The sequence below is a fragment of the Trachemys scripta genome, chromosome 3 (assembly GCF_013100865.1).
Source record: "Trachemys scripta elegans isolate TJP31775 chromosome 3, CAS_Tse_1.0, whole genome shotgun sequence".
NCBI classification, from domain to species: Eukaryota; Metazoa; Chordata; order Testudines; family Emydidae; genus Trachemys; species Trachemys scripta.
This window is the reverse complement of record NC_048300.1, coordinates 188359119-188381077: the sequence shown is the minus strand read 5'-3', so window position 1 is coordinate 188381077 and position 21959 is coordinate 188359119. Positions and strand designations below refer to the sequence as shown.

General features: G+C 46.1%; 1 protein-coding gene across 3 annotated transcripts in view; it reads left to right on the top strand.

The window, feature by feature from the left end:
- The first annotated feature begins 2119 nt into the window (after window positions 1–2119).
- The window catches only part of SLC25A27 (solute carrier family 25 member 27), a 29179-nt gene continuing 9339 nt past the window's right edge, over window positions 2120–21959 (top strand). For 2 of the 3 annotated variants that reach the window (XM_034766643.1, XM_034766642.1), the window contains exons 1-6: window positions 2120–2399; window positions 5351–5542; window positions 10379–10463; window positions 18456–18578; window positions 20292–20404; window positions 21884–21894. In XM_034766643.1, coding sequence (XP_034622534.1) covers window positions 2285–2399; window positions 5351–5542; window positions 10379–10463; window positions 18456–18578; window positions 20292–20404; window positions 21884–21894 — 639 coding nt within the window. In that variant the 5' untranslated portion in view covers window positions 2120–2284. The remainder of the gene's footprint in view (window positions 2400–5350; window positions 5543–10378; window positions 10464–18455; window positions 18579–20291; window positions 20405–21883; window positions 21895–21959) is intronic. The other variant, XR_004645256.1, reaches the window with a different exon arrangement.

Genomic DNA, 21959 nt, shown 5'->3' with positions numbered 1-21959 from the left:
GGGGAGAACAGCCGCCGCCTGGCCCCGCGGGCTGCCCCCCTCCTCTCCCAACCACCCAACTGAGTCCTGCCTGCTCGGGGCCAGGCCGGACTCTTACTCACCCCAGCCCCGCGCTTCCTCTGAGTCTCCCGGGCCTCCCTCCAGCGCTTGCGGAGGGAGGGGGAATGGTGAGCCTAGGGAAGAGGCGGGGATTCGGGGAGGGAGCCAATCGGGGAAGGAGGGGGTGGAGTCGGGGCGGAGGGGGGATGCGAGCACTTCCGGGCTCCAGGCTCCGGTGCATTTCCTTGTTTGTCCAGTGTCCTGACCGCACATTGGTCGGGACGCGGGACAAACAAGGAAATATCGGGACAGTACCGATAAAATTGGGACTTCTGGTCACCCTAAGTTGATCTAAGTACGTGGACTTCAGCTACATTATTCATGTAGCTGAAGTTGCATAACTTAGATTGAATCCCTCCCCCCGCAGCGTAGACCAGGCCTTAATTCTGCAGTTTCTCTTTGAAGTCTGTTTCTGAAGTTTTTTTTGTTCCAGTATGGCTACTTTTAAATTTGTTATAGAATGTCCAGAAAGACTGACGTGTTCTCCTACTGGCTTTTGTATGTTACCATTCCTGAGGTCCGATTTGTGTCCATTTATTCTTTTACATAAAAACTGTCCGGTTTGGCCAATGTACATGGCAGAGGGGCATTGCTGGCACATGATGGCATATATAACCTTAGTAGATGTGCAGGTGAATGAGTCCCTGATGGTGTGGCTGATGTGGATGGGTCCTCTGATGGTGTCACTAGAGTAGATATGGGGACATATTGTGCCCGAGTGGGTCTCCACTGAGCTGGGGAGGTGGGGACAGGACACCTGTCTGTTCAGGTGCCTCTGGCTCAGGAGTGGGAGCTGCTGCTGCTGTACTGAACCACGTGTTCAGACTCCTGTGTGCTTGGCTTAAAGAGACAGTGTGCTGACACAATCATTCAGTATACACAATCTCACACACACACTCCCACCTAACACACACCTTCAGTCTCCCACACACTCTCCCCAACACACACACAATCAAGTAATAGTATCCATCCAGAATGTAAATTTAGCTTGTACTCACCTTAGCAGTGCCAGTTTTTTTTTTTTTAAAGCTAAACACTGTGCAGATGAAGGTTGCTTATTTTCAAATTATATTTTAATTATATCTGTAAAATAACTTAAAATTCGTAGGAAAATAAATGCAGTTTCAAGTCTGATACTAATAGTAATGATGAATTTAAATATTAATGAGTCACATATATGACTGTGATCAGTAAACAGAAATGCCAGAATAATTAAACAAATAAATTCCCATTCTTAATAAAAGGGGGGGGGGACTTAATCATGCATGTTAATATTAAGTAGGTATGTTTTTAGTGGAGTGAAAAAACAATTGACTAAGACAGAGTGGATAACAGCAGTAACACAGAGTGTGTCAGAGAAAGTAAGCAAATATTAGGCAAATTTTATTTATTTTTATTTATCTCTACTAAAGATGATGTACAAAGTATCAAACTTGTGTTTCTGATATCTGTGCTAAGGCTCCAAAATGGATACCGCAATGCGTGGGTTTGGAAATATCTTGTATTATCTCCTGATTGTTCTAAATTTACATATAAACTTAAAATATGGCTCTAATTAGTGTTTTTTCTTTCTTTATGTAGGAATTAGATACAGTGTTCCCATCAGTTAATTTCTAACTTATCTGCAAAACAAACAAAACAAAACAAAAAAACCACACCTAGAGTTTTCAGGTGCCTACATAGCCTCTGAAATCACAGTTAAAATCTGAAATGGCACCCCTGTCCTGACTATGTGAGAATCTTAGCTCTCAGTTAAAAAAAAAAAAGTTTCTAGCCCTCATGATTGCAAAGCAAATCTTTGAAACTTTAACCACTCAAATAGCTGAAGGCAAATATATTCTTTTAAAAGCCTCATTATGTTTAAATCAATCTCATGATTTTGGGGACCTGACTAATGATTTTTGAATATCAGTGACTGGCAATAAATAACTGTGCTTAAAAACCAACGTTCACTATCGCATGTGAGAGAGCGATTGGATAAAAGACTACATTTCCCAGAAGCCTCTCTGTAGGACTTAGTTATGTCACTGAGCAGAGACTTTGGAGTCTGCTTATCGGAAGACGGTGCGGGGTGAGGGCTCCTTGGTGCTGCTAGAACTTTAGGAAAATGACCTCAAGAGAGTGACTCACTGACTTAATTCTTTCCAGATTCTTTTGGGTGGGTGGTTGGGTGGGTGTGCCTGTTATGTTACATGCTGAATGCTACCCCCAGGAGGAGAGGAGTTTGCCTTTCCCAGAGAGATGGCCCCGAACCAGCAAGTTCGCGCTGTCAGCCTGTGCAGCGGCTGTTGCAGAACTAGGTACTAGCCACTATGATTTTATTAGAGGGAAGGGAGTCGTGATTGACTGGGGTGGGGGGTAGGGAAAATGCTCAGCCCCCTTCCCTCAGCTCGCTGTTCACTGCTGCCTCAACATTCAACAACTTCTGGGCGCAGGGCACTTGTTACGCTGGCCTCTCCTCTTTATGCTTTTCTGTGTAGTGCAGCTTGAAAAATATATTGCATCACATGCAGGGGTGAAAGTAACTTAAAGGACTTACTAGTATGCTGGAGTCCTGACCACAGACTGGAAGAGGTGTGGCTTCTAAATCAAGATTTAAAGGCCCCGGAGCTCCAGCTGGGAGCCCTGGGGGCCTATAAATCACCCTGGGACCCACCAGCTGCAGGGGTGGCTGGGAGCCCCTGAGGCGATTTAAAGGGTCTGGGGCTCCGGCCACCTCTACAGCAGTGGAGCTCCAGGCCCTTTAAATTGCTGATTGAACCCTGCTGCCACTACCCCGGGGCTCCGGCAGCAGGGCTTAGGTGGCACTTTAAAGGGCCTGGGACTCTGGCTGCTGTGGGGAGCCCCTGGCCCTTTAAATCATCACTGGAGCCTTGCCGCCGCTACCTCCAGGGCTCTGGCAGCCGGGCTTAGGTTGTGCTTTAAAAGGCCCAGGGCTCCCCACAGCAGCAGGCGCCTTGGGCCCTTTAAAGCGCCGCCTGAGCCTCACTGCCGGAGCAGCGGTGGCAGGGCTCCGGCAGTGATTTAAAGGTCCCGGGGCTCCCCGCAGTGGTTGGAGCACTGGGCCCTTTAAATCACTGCCGGAGCCCTGCCGCCACTACCCCGGGATTCAGGAGGCGATTTAAAGGGCTGGGGCTCTGGCCGCTGTAGGGAGTCCCGGACCCTTTAACTCACCAGCCTGGGGAAGCTGGTCCAGACAGTACTGGCTTACTTTCTCCTCTGATCACATGGTTTCTCCAGGTCTGCTGCTTTGCAAACTTGGTGTTGCTCCGCGGTAGGTATTTCAGATCTAGGGCTTGTCCACACTGGCAATTTAGAGCGCTGCAACTTTCTTGCTTGGGGGTGTGAAAAAACACCCCCCTGACTGCAGCAAGTTTCAGCACTGTAAAGTGCCAGTATAGACAGTGCACCAGCGCTGGGAGCCACACCCCTCGTGGAGGTGGGGTTTTTTTTATAGTGCTGGGACAGCAGCGCTTTAGCGTTGCCAGTGTAGACTAGCCCTAAATCTTTGCTGTTGAGAACAATGGGATGCAATAGTGAACCAAGACAAGTTCTGAGTGATTTAAATATGCAATGTACTGTTTTTTTCTGATAGAACACCAAAAAGGCAGAACAATCAGTTGAAGTTGACTCTGGGAGTAATTTGCCTTCTACAGTTAGTTTAGAGTAGCGCTCCCCCTTCTTTCCAAAAAGAGATCTAATCTAGTTGGGAAGCTCATGTTTCTAATTACAGCAGAGCTGTCTTTAGAGACGTGTCAGTGCAACAAAGAGATAGCAGAAGTTTAAGGAAGAGGGAATGCCTATACAATGCTGCACTGTGATAAATAATTTGATATTTTGTAATCTCTATGTAGGGTAAACTGTTAATTTGTACATGCAAACTGGGTGCAATGTCCTAGTGATTTAAGGGTTCTCTTTTGTTTAAAGATATCCAATACAAGAAATAATAATTTATAATATGGGATTATACTGTGACTTTACCGGCATCCCTAAGTATTATTATTACTGTTGTTTGTTATTTGTATTACTGTAGTGCCTAGGAGCCCTACTCATGGGCCAGAACCCCATTGTGCTAGGCTCTGTACAAACACAGAACCAAGAGATAGTCTGTACTACACAGACGTTACAATCTAAGTATAAAACAAGAGACAACCGATGGATACAGACAGCCTGGGAAATACAAGGCAGTGTTTGTTAGCACAAGAGGCGGTGGTCTCAGCACACCAGCAGCGTAGCTGTTGTCAAGTTTTTTTTTTTTATGTCAGGGCAGTGTGTAACTGCACTGCCCCAGAAGCAGCACAGGGAAGGGATTAAGGGACACTCTCTTCCCTGGTTCTGCTTTGTTCCAAGGGGAAAAGTAATCTTCTATTAATCCACGCCAGGGGTCGGCAACCTCTGGCACGCAGCTCACAAGGGTAAGCACCCTGGCGGGCCGGGCTAGTTTGTTTACCTGCCGTGTCCGCAGGTTCGGCCGATCGCGACTCCCACTGGCTGCGGTTCACTGCTCCAGGCCAATGGGGGCTGCGAGAAGCGGCACGGGCCAAGGGATGTGTTCTGTCCGCGGCTTCTCTTGGCCTGGAGTGGCGAACCGTAGCCAGTGGGAGCCACGATTGGCCAAACCTGCGGACGCGGCAGGTAAACAAACCAGCCCAGTCGCCAGGGTGCTTACCCTGGCGAGCCGCATGCCAGAGGTTGCCGACCCCTGATCCACACCAATAGAAGATTGCTTCTCCCTCTGCTCAAAACAGCTCCCCCACATTGTGGGATGAAGCAGTCAAACATCTGCCCATTTCATGCTCCCCTGCATGGCTCTGCAGAGTGTGCTTTCCCTCTGGAAATGCCGAGTGGCCACTTGAGAATGAGGGGGTGCCTGACCTGCCCAACTGCATTGTGCACACCAGAGTCTTGGTCACACAGTATGTAAAAGGGTGGAAGTAATTGACAAGGATTTAACGTGCTCCAGCATCTTCCAGAAACTCCAAATGCTTCTTCAAAGAAACTTCAAAAGCGGGGCAGGTGGTAAGCATTGGATTTGGAAGGAAAAGAACTTGGGATAGAATGAAAGGCGATTGATGTATTTTTGCTATCTTGTCAAAAGGCACCATGAATAATGAGCCTCCTGTCTCAGTCAAGATGTGCACCTGCTAACAGCGCCTGCGGCAAATCAAACGCTGCCAGCCTGCGTTTCGCAACATTGTGTTCTGCAGGATGTGGCCTTTGTTCAGCTGTGTTCCCTGTTATTTTCTGCTAGTAACCTTTCCCCTGGATCTCACGAAAACGCGACTGCAGATCCAAGGTGAAGCTGCTGTTTGTCGGTATGGACCTGCTGCCGGAAGAGCTGTACCCTACCGTGGCATGCTACGTACTGCAGCAGGGATTATTCAAGAGGAAGGCTTACTAAAACTCTGGCAAGGAGCAACACCGGCCGTCTACAGACACATAGGTGATTATCTTGTCCCATAGCAATGAGTCAGAATGCTGTATGCCAGCGGTTTTCAAACTTTTTTTCTGGTGACCCAGTTGAAGAAAATTGTTGATGCCCGTGACCCAATGGAGCTGGGGATGAGGGGTTTGGGGTGTGGAGGGGCTGAGGGCTAGGGCAGAGGGTTGGGGTGTGCGGCTGAGGACTGCAGGGTGGGGCTGGGAATAAGGGGTTCAGGGTGTGGGAGGGGGCTCTGGGCTGGGTGAGGGGGTCATGGCACTGGGCTGGGGGTGCAGGCTCTGGGGTGGAGTTGGGGATGAGGAGTTTGGGGTGCAGGATGGGGCTCTGGGTTTGGGGAGAACTCAGGGCTGGGGCAGGGGATTGGGGTTCAGGGTTAGGCCATGGGCTTACCTCGGGCGGCTCCTGGTCAGTGGCGCAGCAGGGGTGCTAAGGCAGGCTTCCTGCCTGTCCTGGCACTGCGGACCACGCTGCCCCCTGGAAGCGGCCAGCAGCCATTCCAGTTCCTAGGCGGAGGTGCGCAAGCGGCTCCACGCAGCTCTCACCCACCAGCACGGCTCCCCCAGCTCCCACTGGCCAGTTCACGGCCAATGGGAGTGCAGAGCTGATGCTCAGGGCGGGGGCAGTGTGCAGAGCCCCGTGGCCCCCCTGCCTAGGAGCCAGACGTGCTGCTGGCTGCTTCCAGGGCGCAGCGCGGCGTCGGAACAGATAGAAACTAACCTGCCTAGCCGGGCAGCACCGCTGACAGGACTTTTAATGGCCCAGTCGGCGGTGCTGACCAGAGCTGCTGCAACCCAGTGCCTTACATTCCGCAACCCAGTCCTGGGTTGCGTCCCGCAGTTTGAAAACCACTGCTGTGTGCTGTGTCCCACAGCTATGCTGTCTTGTGTCATTATCCTGCCATGTCTCTTTGTAACCCTTCTGGCAAGTGCCAATGGCAGCACAAGGGGTCATTCAATGTGCCTAGAGGTCCTCTTAAACTATGGCTTGAGCTATCACCCAGAGCTGTATTCTGACTTCTGGGAAGTTAAAGTAAAACCGCCCCAGTTACCTTTGCAGGTCGTTGTTCCCCACTCACAGGCACGCAGCATCCTTGGGATCCTGGAACCACTGGTTCCTTTTATTTGGGGGGGGAAAGAAAAAAGTCCTAAAGCATGATCACTGCACATATATTTACGTTCAATATGACAACCCAAACCCAGTTAGTGTGTCAGTTGTTCAGTCAACCCTGCAGACCCAAACAGTAACTGGCCACCTTAATCGCACAACAGTTCCCACCCACCTGAAACCTCACTCCCAGCTCTAATTAGGGCTTGTCTGAGGGCTTGTCTACACTGGCACTTTATAGCGCTGCAACTTTCTTGATCAGGGGTGTGAAAAATCATTGCCCTGAGACCTGTAAGTTTCAGTGCTGTAAAGTGCCAGTGTAGACAGCGCACCAGCGCTGGGAGCTGCGCTCCCAGTGCTGGTAGCTGTTCCCCTCATGGAGGTGGGTTTTTTATAGCGCTGGAAGAGCTCTCTCTCAGTGGTCTGCCGCGACTACACAAACCACTGCCACAACTGTGCTTTAATGTTGCTAGTGAAGACGTGCCCTGAATGAGTGCCAAGAATGCCACTTACACAACCCCAGAAGATGGGACATTCCCCCGCCTGCATATCTCCACCCTCGCCAGAATGACTGGCCTGCATTGTGCATGTTAGGTCACGTAGGCAGGGGTGGGGCAGTGTGCTCTTCAAAATGGCAGCCCCTAGCCATGATACCAGACAAAACCACATCCTGCGTTGTCTCAGTACAGGGTAGGGGAAAAACAATTTAAAAACAGGGCTGTCTGACCTAAAACTGGATGAATGGCCTGCCTAACTTGACTGCTCTGGTTGGGTCTTGCCATGAAGTCAGTTCTGCATCCCCACTGCAGCTTGTCCAGTTGGGCCTCACTGTGAAGTCAGTTCTGCAGACCTGTCACAGATGGTCTGGTCAGGTGTTGCTGTGAAGTCAGTTCTGGTACCCCTGCCACAGCTGGTTTAGTCAGGCCTTACAGTGTGGCTTCATCGCCATTGCCACTGCCATCAGTTCAGTCCTACAGAATCACTCTGCGCAGGGTTTGGAATCTCCAGGTAGGGAATGGAGAGGAACACTAGACCCTAGTCATGCTTGCTGGCATAAAGCTCCTGGTCTTTAGAGTGGAGTTCTCCCAACCCTACCTTGCTGAACTTGAATTGCGTTCCCTAACCAGATTGTACTACTTGTAATGCCTTACAATGTGTTATCATTCATGCAATCAAAATATAAACTAGTTCCAATACAGTACATAGAACTATGAGTAAACAACATTATAATTAAGACTAAGATTTAGTCACGGGTATTTTTAGTAAGAGTCATGGACAGATCACGGGCAATAAACAAAAATTCACGGCCCATGACCTGCCCATGACTTGTACTATAAATACCTCTGACTAAATCTTAGGTGCACCTGGGGCACCACTGCTGCTCTGGGGTGCCGCTGCTGCTCCGGAGGGGAGGCAAACCAGGGCACTGCTGCTGCTCCGGGGGGGTAGGCAGCTCAGTGAGCCACTGTTGCTTCGGGGCAGCGCCCAGGACTGCTGCTCCTCTGGTGGTCCCTGGGGCCGGCCGCCTGAGCAGCAACCAGTGCGGTTGGCCCCAGGGCTGCCTGACCAGTAGCTGCCTGGGTGGCCCTGGGGTCAGCCGTACCAGCTGCTGCAGGAGTCATGGAGGTGCCGGAAAGTCGCGGAATCCGGGATCTCCGTGACACTCACAGCCTTAATTATAGCCTCTAGAGGGACCCAAGTGCTCCATCTCCGAGCCTTTTCGCTGTTACTTACATCCTTGCCTGAGTTGGAATGTGCAGTCAAATCATACAATCAAACATTTTCAGTTAAACCCCCTATTTTTCCATTGAGGTCCAGGACTCAAAGGGCTTGTCTATATGGAGACATCCAAGAAAATTAATCCAAATTAACTAAAGGTTGGAATTTGAAGTGGATAGTTATACAGTAACATTCATCAGTAGGTCTCAAAGTGCTTTACAAAGGAGGTCAATATCATTACCCTCAATTTATAGAAGGGAAGTGACTTTTCCAAGGTCACCCAGCAGTTCCATGGCAGGGCCAGGACTTGAAACCATGAAATCTGAACTTCAGTCTAGTGCCCCACATGCCCTTCTCGTTAGCGGGAAGAGGTTCTCAGAGATAGCTGGTTTGTATTTTTTTTTTTTAATTGCAAATGCACTGACAGCAGCAAATCTTAAAGGGATTGCACCTGTGGGAGGGAACGCACATAGAGGATTCATTAATAGCTAGTTTGCTGGAAATGAAACAAATCTCACAGATTGATGGCGAGATGGCCAGCGAAGTAAAGTGTCTTAAAGTGCTGAGACGCCTCATATCTGTGACAAGAAATACCACTTAGCAAAAGTATCAGAGGGGTAGTCTTGTTAGTCTGAATCTGTAAAAAGCAACAGAGGGTCCTGTGGCACCTTTGAGACTAACAGAAGTATTGGGAGCATAAGCTTTCGTGGGTAAGAACCTCAGAACATCGTCTACAGCCAAGCACTGAGGTACAATCGCATCTGCTCCAACCCCTTGGACAGAGACCAACACCTACAAGATCTTCACCAAGCATTCTCAAAACTACGATACCCACACAAGGAAATAAAGAAATAAATCAACAGAGCCAGACGTGTACCCAGAAGCCTCCTGCTACAAGACCGGCCCAGAAGAAAAACCAACAGAACTCCACTGGCCATCACCTACAGTCCTCAGCTTAAACCTCTCCAACGCATCATCAGTGATCTACAACCCATCCTGGACAATGATTCCTCACTTTCACAGACCTTGGGAGGCAGGCCAGTCCTCGCCCACAGACAGCCTGCCAACCTTAAGCATATTCTCACCAGCAACCACGCACCGCACCATAACAACTCTAACTCAGGAACCAACCCATGCAACAAACCTCGATGCCAACTCTGCCCACATATCTACACCAGCAACACCATCACAGGACCTAACCAGATCAGCTACAACATCACCGGCTCATTCACCTGCACGTCCACCAATGTTATATATGCCATCATGTGCCAGCAATGCCCCTCTGCTATGTACATTGGCCAAACTGGACAGTCACTACGCAAGAGGATAAATGGACACAAGTCAGATATCAGGAATGGCAATATACAAAAACCTGTAGGAGAACACTTCAACCTCCCTCGCCATACAATAGCAGATGTAAAGGTAGCCATCTTACAGCAAAAAAAACTTCAGGACCAGACTCCAAAGAGAAACTGCTGAGCTCCAGTTCATTTGCAAATTTGACACTATCAGATCAGGATTAAACAAAGACTGTGAATGGCTATCCAACTACAGAAGCAGTTTCTCCTCCTTTGGTGTTCACATCTCAACTGCTAGCAGAGCACCTCACCCTCCCTGATTGAACTAACCTCGTTATCTCCATACTGATTTATACCTGCCTCTGGAGATTTCCATTACCTGCATCTGAAGAAGTGAGGTTCTTATCCACGAAAGCTTATGCTCCCAATACTTCTGTTAGTCTCAAAGGTGCCACAGGACCCTCTGTTGCTTTTCACTTAGCAAAAGAGATTCTGTTACACTAACAAGTTCATAGCTAGGGCAAATATTCCATTCAGCCTCTTCTTCCTCTCCTTTTGGATTATTTGTTATTACAGTAGCAACCAAATGCCTCAGTCGGGACCAACGGTCCCACTGTGGTAGATGTTTTACAATTAATCTCTTGGTTTTCCTATTATAGTACAAACAAAAGAGAGGGCTGCTCTAAAAATTCTCTTGTGGTTTTGTTTTCTGTAGTATACTCCGGAGTGCGGATGGTTACATATGAGCACATACGTGACTCTGTGCTTGGTAGAGCTGAAGACGAGAGCTTTCCTCTTTGGTAATTCTGTATATATGCACTACTGCTTATTGTTGTGGTTGTTGTTGTTACAGCAGTTCTATAGACCCTGGAAAATTGTCACTCACAGCTTGTCTACACAAGAAAGCTGCACTGGTTTAACTAAGGTGTGAATTTAAATTGATTTAATTAATCCAGTGCAAACATCTGTGAGGAACTCGTATTTCAGTTGAAGAGAAGCTTTCCTTGGTTTAAGTTGACTGGGAACAGGTTTGAGCAAAACTGAAATAGAAGTGTCCACACAGGGGTTTCCACCGGTTTGACCAAATTAGTTTAAAAACCTGTGCCACTTTCCTGTGTAGACAAGTGCCTGGAGTGAAATTCATTCATATGCTGTTGGCCAACACAAGGCCTATGCAACGTGTAAGTTACTATTTGATCTCTACTTTGAAGATTTAAGTGGTACATAGTCCTTGCATTGGTTGTTTGCACAGAGTGGATTTCACCCTAAATCACTAACTTGCCAAGTCAGTAATTTGCAATGAATCTTTCTATTATTAAAGAGAGTTGGCAATTTTTCAAAGAGACATTATTGAGGGCACGAGAGCAAACTATCCCACTGCATAGGAAAGATAGGAAGTATGGCAAGAGACAGCCCTGGCTTAACCAAGAGTTCTTCAAGGATCTGAAACTCAAAAAAGAGTCCCACAAAAAGTGGAAACTAGGTCAAATTACAGAGGATGAATAGAAACAAACAACACAAGCATGTAGAGACAAAATAAGAAAGGCCAAGGCACAAAATGAGATTAAACTAGCTAGCGATATAAAGAATAACAACATTCTACACATACATTATAAGGAAGAGGAAGACCAAGGACATGGTAGGCCTGTTATTCAATGGTGGGGAAGCGAGGGAGAACAATAACAGAAAATGTGGAAATGGCAGAAGTGCTAAATGACCCCCAGATCCTCTTCTTCAGTACTACTGCATAGCCAGTTATTCCCCAGTTTTTAGTTGTGGTTTTTGATTTTTCCTTCCTAAGTGAAGTACTTTGAACTTGTCTTTATTGAATTTCATGTGGTTTAATTCAGACTAGTTCTCCTATTTGTCAAGGTCATTTTCAATTTTAAAACGGTCCTCCAAAGTGCTTGCAATCCCTCCCACCTTGGTGTCATCGGCAAATTTTATAAGCATACTCTCTACTCGATTATCCAAGTCATTAATGAACATTTTGAATAGTACCAGACTCAGGATAGACCCTGCAAGAACCCACTTGGTGTGTCCTCCCAAATTAAAGGCAAACCACTAATAACTACTCTTCAAGTACTATCTTCCGAACAGTTGTGCACCTACCTTATAGTAATTTCAGCTAGACCAGTGCTTCTCAAAGTCAGGCCACCTCTTGTTCAGGGAAAGCCCCCGGCGGTCCGGGCCGGTTTGTTTACCTGCCGTGTCTGCAGGTTTGACCGAACGCGGCTCCCACTGACCGCGGTTTGCCATCCCAGGCCGATGGGGCCTGTGGGAAGGGTGGCCAGTACATCCCTCGGCCCGCGCCGCTTCCCGCAGCCCTCATTGGCCTGGGACGACGAATTGCGGTCAGTGGGAGCTGCGATCGGCCGAACCTGCGGACGCGGCAGATAAACAAACCATCCTGGACCACCAGGGGCTTTCCCTGAACAAGTGGCGGACCGGCTTTGAGAAGCACTGTTCTAGATCACATTTCCCTAGTTTGCTTATGAGAATGTCATATGGAACTGTGTCAAAAGCCTTACTAACGTCAAGGTATATTACCTCTACTGCTTTCCCCCCATCCACTAGGTCAGTAATCCTATCAAAGAAGGAAATTAAGTTGGTTTGGCATAATTTATTCTTGACAAATCCATACTGACTATTCCTTATAAACCTGTTATGTTCCAGGTACTTTAAAAATTGATTGTTTAGTAATTTGCTCTAGTATCTTGGCAGTTATTGAAGTTAGGCTGACTGGTTTGTAATTCCCCTCAGTACTCCTTGTTCCCCTTTTTAAAGATTGGTACTATGTTTGCCCTTTTCCAGTCTTCTGGGATCTCTCGTGTCCTCCAGGAGTTCTCAAGGATAATTGCTAATGGCTCTGAGGTTGCTTCAGCTAATTCCGTAAGGATGAATTTCATCAGGCCCTGCTGACTTGAAGACATCTAACTTATCTAAATATTTTCAACCCATTCTTTTCCTATTTTGGCTTGCATTCCTTCCCTGGTTGTTAATATTAATTGTGTTTGAATATTTAGTCACCATTAACCTTTTTAGTGAAGACTGAAGCAAAATAGGCGTTAAGCATCTCCGCTTTCTTGACGTCATTGGTTATTAGTAAGGCTCAGATTTTGTCATGCATATTTTTAGTAAAAGTCACTGACCGGTCACGAGCAATAAAGAAAAAATTCATGGAAGCCCATGACCTATCCGTGACTTTTACTAAAAATATGCATCACAAAATGGGGAGCTGCAGGCTCCCCACACTGCCCAGGGGTGCCTGGCTTGGAGCTGCAGGGTCCTCACATCACCCGTGGCTCCAAACTTGAGGCACCCATGCCACCTGTGGTGGCTCTGGCTCTGTGCTTCCGGGCACCCCCGCTGGCTGCGGTGGCTCTGTGCTCCTGGGCATCCCCGCCAGCCATGGGGCCAGGAGCTGCAGAGCGGCCGCGGCGGCTGGGAACTCCCAGGGGCTCCAGTGCCCGCTGTGTCCGGGAGCTCGCAGAGCAGCCCCACTGCCTGGGAGCTGCAGGGCACCCCTGTCTCCCTCTGTGGCTGGGAACTCAGGCCCCATAGTTCCAAGCCACGGCGACCCTACAGCGGGGGGCCCAAGTCATGGAGGTCTCTGAAAGTCACAGATTCCGTGACCCCTGTGACAAACTCGTAGCCCTAGTTTTTAGCTCTCCTTCCCTGCTAAGTAGACCACCTACATTTTCCTTTGTCTTTCTCTGGCTCCTAGTGTATTTAAATAAGCTCGTCTTATTGCCTTTTATGTCCCTTGCCAGGTATAACTCATTTTGTGCCTTAGCCTTTTTGATTTTGTGTCTACATCCTTGTGGTGTTCTTTTATACTCCTCCTTATCAATTTAACCATCTTTCCACTTTTTGTAGGATTCTGGGTCATTCAAGAACTCCTGATGGAGCCGTATTGGCTTTTTACTATACTTTCTATCTTTTCTTTGCACCAGAATAGTTTGCAGTTGTTCCTTTAATATTGTCTCCTTGAGGAACTGCCAGCTCTCCTGAACTCCTTTTTCACTTAGATTTTCTTCCCATGGGACCTTAGTTACCAGTTCTCTGCACTTATTAAAGTCTGCTTTCTTGAAGTCCATTGTCCTTATTCTGCTGCTGTCACTCCCTTCTTTCCTTAGAATTACAAAATCTGTCATTTCATGATCATTGTCACCCAAATTGCCTTTTACCTTCAGATTCACTACCAATCTCTCTGTGTTGGTCAGAATCAAGTCTAAAATGGCCATCTCCCTGGTTATTTCCTCCACTTTCTGGAACAAAAAGTTGTTCCTGATACAGTCCAAGAACTTGTTAGAAATTGTGCATGTTACCATTATTACTTTTTCTAACAGATATCTCTGTAGTTAAAGTCCCCCATTACTACCAGGTTCAGTGTTTTGGATATTTCTGTTGTCTTAGAAATGCCTCGTTCACCTCCTCTTCCTGATTGGGTGGTTGCTAGTAGACCCACCCCCCCACCATGACATTACCCCTATTTTAACCCTTTTATATTTATCCAGACTCTCAACTGGTCTGCCTCCCACCATCTTCTGGACCTCAGAACAAGTATATATCCTTTATGCATAATGCCACCCTCCTCCCTTTATTCCCTGCCTGTGCTTTCTGAACAAGCTACACCCCTCTATACCAATATTTTCCCCTACTCATTTCCTTCTTCTTGCTCCTTTGACCCCTATTATAATTTTCCATGTCTCCCCCCCACCCCAACATTTAACCCTCTGTTAAGGTCACCTTTTCTGGTGAAAGTAATTAGATTTAGTAATACCTTTCAGGTTTCAGAGTAGCAGCCGTGTTAGTCTGTATCCGCAAAAAGAACAGGAGTACTTGTGGCACCTTAGAGACTAACAAATTTATTAGAGCATAAGCTTTCGTGGGCTACAGCCCACTTCTTCGGATGCAGCTTTCGTGGACTACAGCCCACTTCTTCGGAAGAAGTGGGCTGTAGTCCACGAAAGCTTATGCTCTAATAAATTTGTTAGTCTCTAAGGTGCCACAAGTACTCCTGTTCTTCTTAATACCTTTCAGTTATACTAGTAGTATATGGAGCACAAGTAAGGACTTATTTGTAAATGATATGTTCATTTTTATTCTGTCATTGTGCCTTTAAATCGTAAGTGTGGGAAAAACCCTAAATGTAAGAGGTTTTCAGAGGATTTTATTTCTTCTCCATCGCAGAAACCAGCTTCCTTTTGTAAGTGGAAGTATGGGTATAAAAATATTTTTATCGAGACAAATAAAAGGGCATCATATGCTAAAAATCACCACATGCCTGATCTCTCATGCTTAGCACAGTTGACATCAGTAGAAACATTCAGGGGTATCTCAATGGAGCTAGATTCAGTGATGCACAAGTTGGGATGATTGTTCAAACAGACAAACAAACAGAAGACTCCCTTTGAAGTTTCAGAGGGGTAGCCATGTTAGTCTGTAACAGCAAAAACGAGGAGTCCTGGTGGCACCTTAGAGACTAACAAATTTATTTGGGCATAAGCTTTCGTGGGCTATAGCCCACTTCATCAGATGCATGGAGTGAAAAATACAGTAGGCAGGTACAAATATACAGCACATGAAAAAATGGGAGTTGCCTTACCAAGTAGGGGGTCAGTGCTAACGAGACCAATTCAGTCAGGGTGGATGTGGCCCATTCCCAACAGTTGACAAGAAGGTGTGAGTATCAACAGAGTGAAAATTACTTTTTGCAGCGACCCAGCCACTCCCAGTCTTTATTCAAGCCTAATTTGATGGTGTCAAGTTTGCAAATTAATTCCAGTTCTGCAGTTTCTCGTTGAAGTCTGGTTTTGAAGTTTTTTTGTTAAAGAATGGCCACTTTTAAGTCTGTTATTGAATGTCCAGGGAGATTGAAGTGTTCTCCTACTGGTTTTTGAATGTTACAATTCTTGATGTCTGATTTGTGTCCATTTATTCTTTTGCATAGAGACTGTCCAGTTTGGCCAATGTACATGGCAGAGGGGCATTGCTGGCACATGATGGCATATATCACATTGGTAGATGTGCAGGTAAATGAGCCCCTGATGGTGTGGCTGATGTGGTTAGGTCCTGTGATGGTGTCCCTTGAATAGATATGCGGACAGAGTTGGCAACGGGGTTTGTTGCAGGGATTGGTTCCTGGGTTAGCATTTTTGTTGTATGTTGTGTAGTTGCTGGTGAGTATTTGCTTCAGGTTGTGGGGCTGTCTGTAAGCGAGGACTGGCCTGTCTCCCAAGGTCTGTGAGAATGAGGGATTGTTCTTCAGGATAGGTTGTAGATCCTTGATGATGTGCTGGAGAGGTTTTAGTTGGGGGCTATAGGTGATGGCTAGTGGTGTTCTGTTACTTTTTTTGTTGGTCTGTCCTGTAGTAGGTGACTTGTGGGTACCCTTCTGGCTCTATCTGTTTCTTCACTTCCCCAGGTGGGTATTGTAGTTTTAAGAACGCTTGATAGAGATCCTATAGGTGTTTGTCTCTGTCTGAGGGATTGGAGCAAATGCGGTTATATCTTAGGGCTTGGCTATAGACAGTGGATCTTGTGATGTAGTCTGGATGAAAGCTGGAGGAATGTAGGTAAGTATAGTGATCAGTAGGTTACTGGTATAGGCTGGTGTTTATGTGACCATCACTTATTTGCACTGTAGTCTCCAGGAAGTGGATCTCTTGTGTGGACTGGTCCAGGCTGAGGTTGATGGTGAGGTGGAAATTGTTGAAATCCTGGTGGAATTCCTCAAGGGCCTCCTTCCAATGGGTCCAGATTATGATGTCATCAATGTAGCGCAAGCAGAGTAGGAAGAAAGAATCCCATGCACCGCTACAGGCTGGGGACCGACTGGCTAAGCAGCAGTTCTACAGAAAAGGACTTGGGGTTTACAGTGGACAAGAAGCTGGATATGAGTCAGCAGTGTGCCCTCATTGCCAAGAAAGCCAACGGCATATTGGGCTGTATTAGTAGGAGTATTGCCAGCAGATCGAGGGAAGTGATTATTTGCCTCTATTAGACACTGGTGAGGCCACACCTGGAGTATTGCATCCAGTTTTGGTCCCCCCTACTACAGATGTGGACAAATTGGAGAGAGTCCAGCAGAGGGCAACGAAAATTATTAGGGGGCTGGGACACATGATTTACGAGGAGAGGCTGAGGGAACTGGGGTTATTTAGTCTGCAGAAGAGAAGAGTGAGGGGGGATTTGATAGCAGCCTTCAACCACCTGAAGGGGGGTTCAAAAGAGGATGGAGATAGGCCAGGGGTCGGCAGCCTTTCAGAAGTGGTGTGCCAAGTCTTCATTTATTCACTCTAATTTAAGGTTTCGCATGCCAGTAATACATTTTAACGTTTTTAGAAGGTCTCTTTCTATAAGTCTATAATATATAACTAAACTATTGTTGTATGTAAAGTAAATAAGGTTTTTAAAATGTTTAAGAAGCTTCATTTAAAATTAAATTAATGCAGAGCCCCGGGTCCTGTGGCCAGGACTGGGCAGTGTGAGTGCCACTGAAAATCAGCTTGCGTGCTGCCTTTGATACGCGTGCCATAGGTTGCCTACCCCTGAGCTAGGCTGTTCTCAGTGGTGGCAGATGACAGAACAAGAAGCAATGGTCTCAAGTTGCAGTGGGGGAGGTCTAGGTTGGATATTAGGAAACATTATTTCACTAGGAGGGTGATGAAGCACTGGACTGGGTTACCTACGGAGGTGGTGAAATCTCCATCCTTAGAGGTTTTTGAGGCCCAGCTTGACAAAGCCTTGGCTGGGATGATTTAGTTGGTGTTGGTCCTGCTTTGAGCAGGGGATTGGACTAGATGACCTCCTGGGGTCTCCTCCAACCCTAATATTCTATGATTCTAGGAGCTCTAGGGGACAAGAGCTGAGACAGACAGACAGCCCCTCTGCCATCATGTGCCAGCAATGCTCCTCTGCCATGTACATTGGCCAAACCGGACAGTCTCTATGCAAAAGAATATATGGACACAAATCAGACATCAAGAATTGTAACATTCAAAAACCAGTAGGAGAACACTTCAATCTCTCTGAACACTCAATAACAGATTTAAAAGTGGCCATTTTTCAATAAAAAAACCTTCAAAAACAGACTTCAACGAGAAACTGCAGAACTGGAATTAATTTGAAAACTTGACACCATCAAATTAGGCCTGAATAAAGACTGGGAATGACTGGGTCACTGCAAAAAGTAATTTTCACTCTGTTGATATTCACCCCTTCTTGTCAACTGTTGGGAATAGGCCACCCTGACTGAATTGGCCTCGTTAGCACTGATCCCCCCCCCCCCTTGGTAAGGCAACTCCCATTTTTTCATGTGCTGTATATTTGTACCTGCCTACTGTATTTTTCACTCCATGCATCTGATGAAGTGGGCTATAGCCCACAAAAGCTTATGTCCAAATAAATTTTGTTAGTCTTTCAGGTGCCACAAGGGGAAGGAACTAACTTCTGGCTATTTCTATTGTTCCTGAGCAAGCACCACATATTGGTGATGTATATTAAATATTTTATTTCCAAGTTACCTTTAACACTGCATAAAACTGATGAGAACATTATAGACTATATTAGCCATCTGGAGTTACTACAATCATTGATTAATCTCTGGCTGTTCATGTGAGAAGTGGTTGTTTAAGATTCCATTTCACCTGGAAGATGCTACAGAGTTCGTTAAGTCAAGCATTTATTTTCATTGGGGAAACAGGCATTGTGGCTTCATAGTTGTTAACATCTTGAATGTATTCTGGAGAAAAATGGGAGCTTAGGTCTCGCTTACTTTTGTACAGGAGATCTGTAGTTGGAGGGATGTCAGCTGGTGCCATTGGTCAGTTTTTTGCCAGTCCAACTGATCTGGTGAAGGTGCAGATGCAAATGGAAGGAAAGAGAAGACTAGAAGGGAAACCATTACGGTGAGTTCTCAAGTAAGCTAATTTTAATTGGCTTTTTTGTGAGTGGTTGTTCTGTGGATGTTGACAATTGTCATGCAGTGTGGGACAGATTTTTAGGACTTTGTACAGTAACTCCTCACTTAGTCGTCCCGGTTAACATTGTTTCGGTGTTACATTGCTGATCAATTAGGGAACATGCTCGTTTAAAGTTGTGCAATGCTCCCTTCTGATGTCATTTGGCAGCCGCCTGCTTTGTCCACTGCTTGCAGGAAGAGCAGCCCGTTGCAGCTAGCTGGTGGGGGCTTGTAACCAGGGTGGACCGGCAGCCCCCTATCCGCTCCCTGCTTCCCTAAGTTCCCTGTGCTGCAGCTGCCCAGCAAGCTATCAAGGCAGTTCAGCTGTCCCTCCCCCCACTGTCATGTGCTGCTCCTGCCCTCTGCCTTGGAGCTGCTCCCAGAGACTCTTGCTTGCTGTGCGGGGGGGGGAAGGGGGAGGCGGAGCTAATGTCAGGGTGTCCCCCTCCCCCCTGCTCCTACACCCCACTTACCCCTTCTCCATATAGAGCAGGGAGGGGACACCGACGGAGAGAGACAGAGAGAGCTTGGGGCAGCAGCTGCTGTCTCAACTTCCTGATCCACTTTAAAAGACAATGCACTTCAGAGTGGGTCAGCTTACTTAAAGGGGCAATGCGCATCTCTCTCTCTCTCTCTCTCTCCCCCACACACAAGGTGTGTGTCTGTCTCTGTCTGCTATGCTGTCTCCCCTCCCTGGTGTTCGTGCTGCCTTGTGTGAGAGGCTACATTAACAAAAAAGTGTTAACCCTTGAGGGCTCAGCAAGTGCTAGTTCATCATTTAGCAGCAAGGCATTCCCTGGGAAATGTCTCTCCCTCTTCCACCCTCTAACTTCACCACCTCAACCAAGCTTCACAATCATCCTAGCTGTGAACAGTATTAAATTGTTTGTTTAAAACGTATATTGTGTATCTATCTATATATAGTTTTTTGTTTGGTGAAAAAAATTTCCCTGGAACCTAACCCCCCCATTTACATTAATTCTTATGGGGAAATTGGATTTGCTTAACATCGTTTCACTTAAAGTCGCATTTTTCAGGAACATAACTACAACGTTAAGCGAGGAGTTACTGTATGTGCAAAAATACATGCCTATATATGCACCTAATTTATACACATCATTACTTCACAAAACCCTGTGGTTAGGTAAGGGTTTTGTTTGTTTGTTTGTTTGTTTTTACAGAGGAGAATGCTGTTATACAGAGCTTAAGTGATTAAACGGACACAAAGAGCCCAGATCCTCAGCTGCTGTATTTCAGCATAGCTCCATCAATGGAACTGTGCTTATTTATATGAGCTAAGGATCTGGCTGGAGACTGAACTCCCATCAAAACAGTTCCTTGAAGTCATGGTTGAGGCACACTAGTGGGGCAGTGTGGGGAAGCTTCCATTATAACTGCCCTTAATGTAAAGGATCTCTTCTGTGGCTAAATAGAGGACTTCAGTCTTCAGGGCTGTCAGGTCGATAACCTTTACTAGCATTAACCATTCCTAAGAATTTTTTTTTTTAAATGTATGCTACAGAAAGCACAAGAAGTCCTCCTGGCATGTGTACAACAGAAGTGTGTCCATCACTGAATTCTCTGCTCATTAGCTGAATGAATGAATGTTTTGTAAAGACGTGTGAGATGCTAGACAAATGTCAAATATTATTTATTTCAGATTTCGTGGAGTGCACCATGCATTTGTGAAGATCCTGTCTGAAGGGGGAATTCGGGGCCTTTGGGCTGGTTGGGTGCCAAATGTCCAAAGAGCTGCTCTGGTAAACATGGGAGGTAAACATAATAAAGTAGGCCTGAGCTCCTGAAGTGATTCTCTTCCTTTGTCCTTCCAAGACCATTGAGATGTCTTTGCCATCCTTCCTGAGGGTTTTATCTGTAGGATGGTGAGGTCTTCTGGGTTCAGGGATGTTGCCTAAGGAACTCCCTCCACAAGCATGTCCCTCAATGTCCCAATGCTCAGTAGAAGGCCTCTTTCTCTGCATCAGTTTACTTTTGGCCTTTTGTCATTTTTTCATTGGCCTGTTTGAATTTGCTTAGCAGAATGGCTGGTAATTTCTAGGCCACTTGGCCCAAGGCTATTTTAAGTATTTGTTGCTGATGTATATAAATCCCATTTTTAAGATTGATGGGCCAGTGTCAGAGGTGGCATAAGTTATACATCACTAAGGGTGTTGTAAAGGCTAGGGAAAGGATAACAACTAACAAGAAGGTATAAAAGTTAAAGTATATATTGTCACAGGTGAAATTCGTCCTTTAAGAATGTGTGGGCCTTGTCCACCTGTGACCAACTAATTATCTCTTACTAAGTTTAGAAGGGGGATCATGTGATAGTTATCAGGAAGAAGGAGGCTAGCATGATATTGGAAGGACCAGCAGGGTGGGCCTTGTGAGGGGCACCAAGAATCCCTGACTTGGGGAAAGAAAAGTGATTGGGGCTTAGGGAAGAAGCCTGCCTCTGGTGAAAGCCCTGAGAGGAACCACCTTGGGAAGGGAGTCTGGATGTACAGTTATTGAGGACTGGGTTTAAGACAGTTTTAAGGAAGAAGAGCCCAGGAACGGTTGGATTGGAAGAACTCTCTGGGGAAGAAGAGCCTGTTGTTGTGTCTGTACATTGGGTATTTGAATGTGGGAAATCCTCCTGTGATTGTGGGAGTAAGAAGGTAAAATTGTGCCAATAAAGAAGACCAGGTTGGTTGTCAGAACAGCTAAAGAGTGGTGGAATTCTTGTATAGAAATCCTCACCTGTAGTTAAACATTTAATGCATTTTATGCCTGTGTTGCTGAGGTTGGTTACTGGAGGGTGCTCATGTGTAGGGTTTTTTACACACACACACACACACACACACACACACACACACACACACACACACACACACTTTAATTTAGTCTTTCCATCCCTCAGAACAAAAGCTCTACTAATTCAGACTTCCTTACATTTACTTACATCTGTTTACTAACTTGTAACTTCTATCACCTTACAAATTTGGCCTGAAAAACACTATACAGTAGGGTTGTCGATTAATTCCAGTTAACTCACGCAATTAACTCAAAAAAATTAATTGCGATTAATCACCGTTCTAATCGCACTGTTAAACAATAGAATACCAATTGAATTTATTAAATATTTTGGATGTTTTTCTATATTTTTATATATATATATATATATATATATATATATATATATATATATATATATATATTTATTGTATTCTCTGTTGTAATTGAAATCAGTGTATATTATTTTTATTACAGATATTTGCACTGTAAAAATGAAAAATAGTATTTTTCAATTCATCTCATACAAGTACTGTAGTGCAGTCTCTTTGTC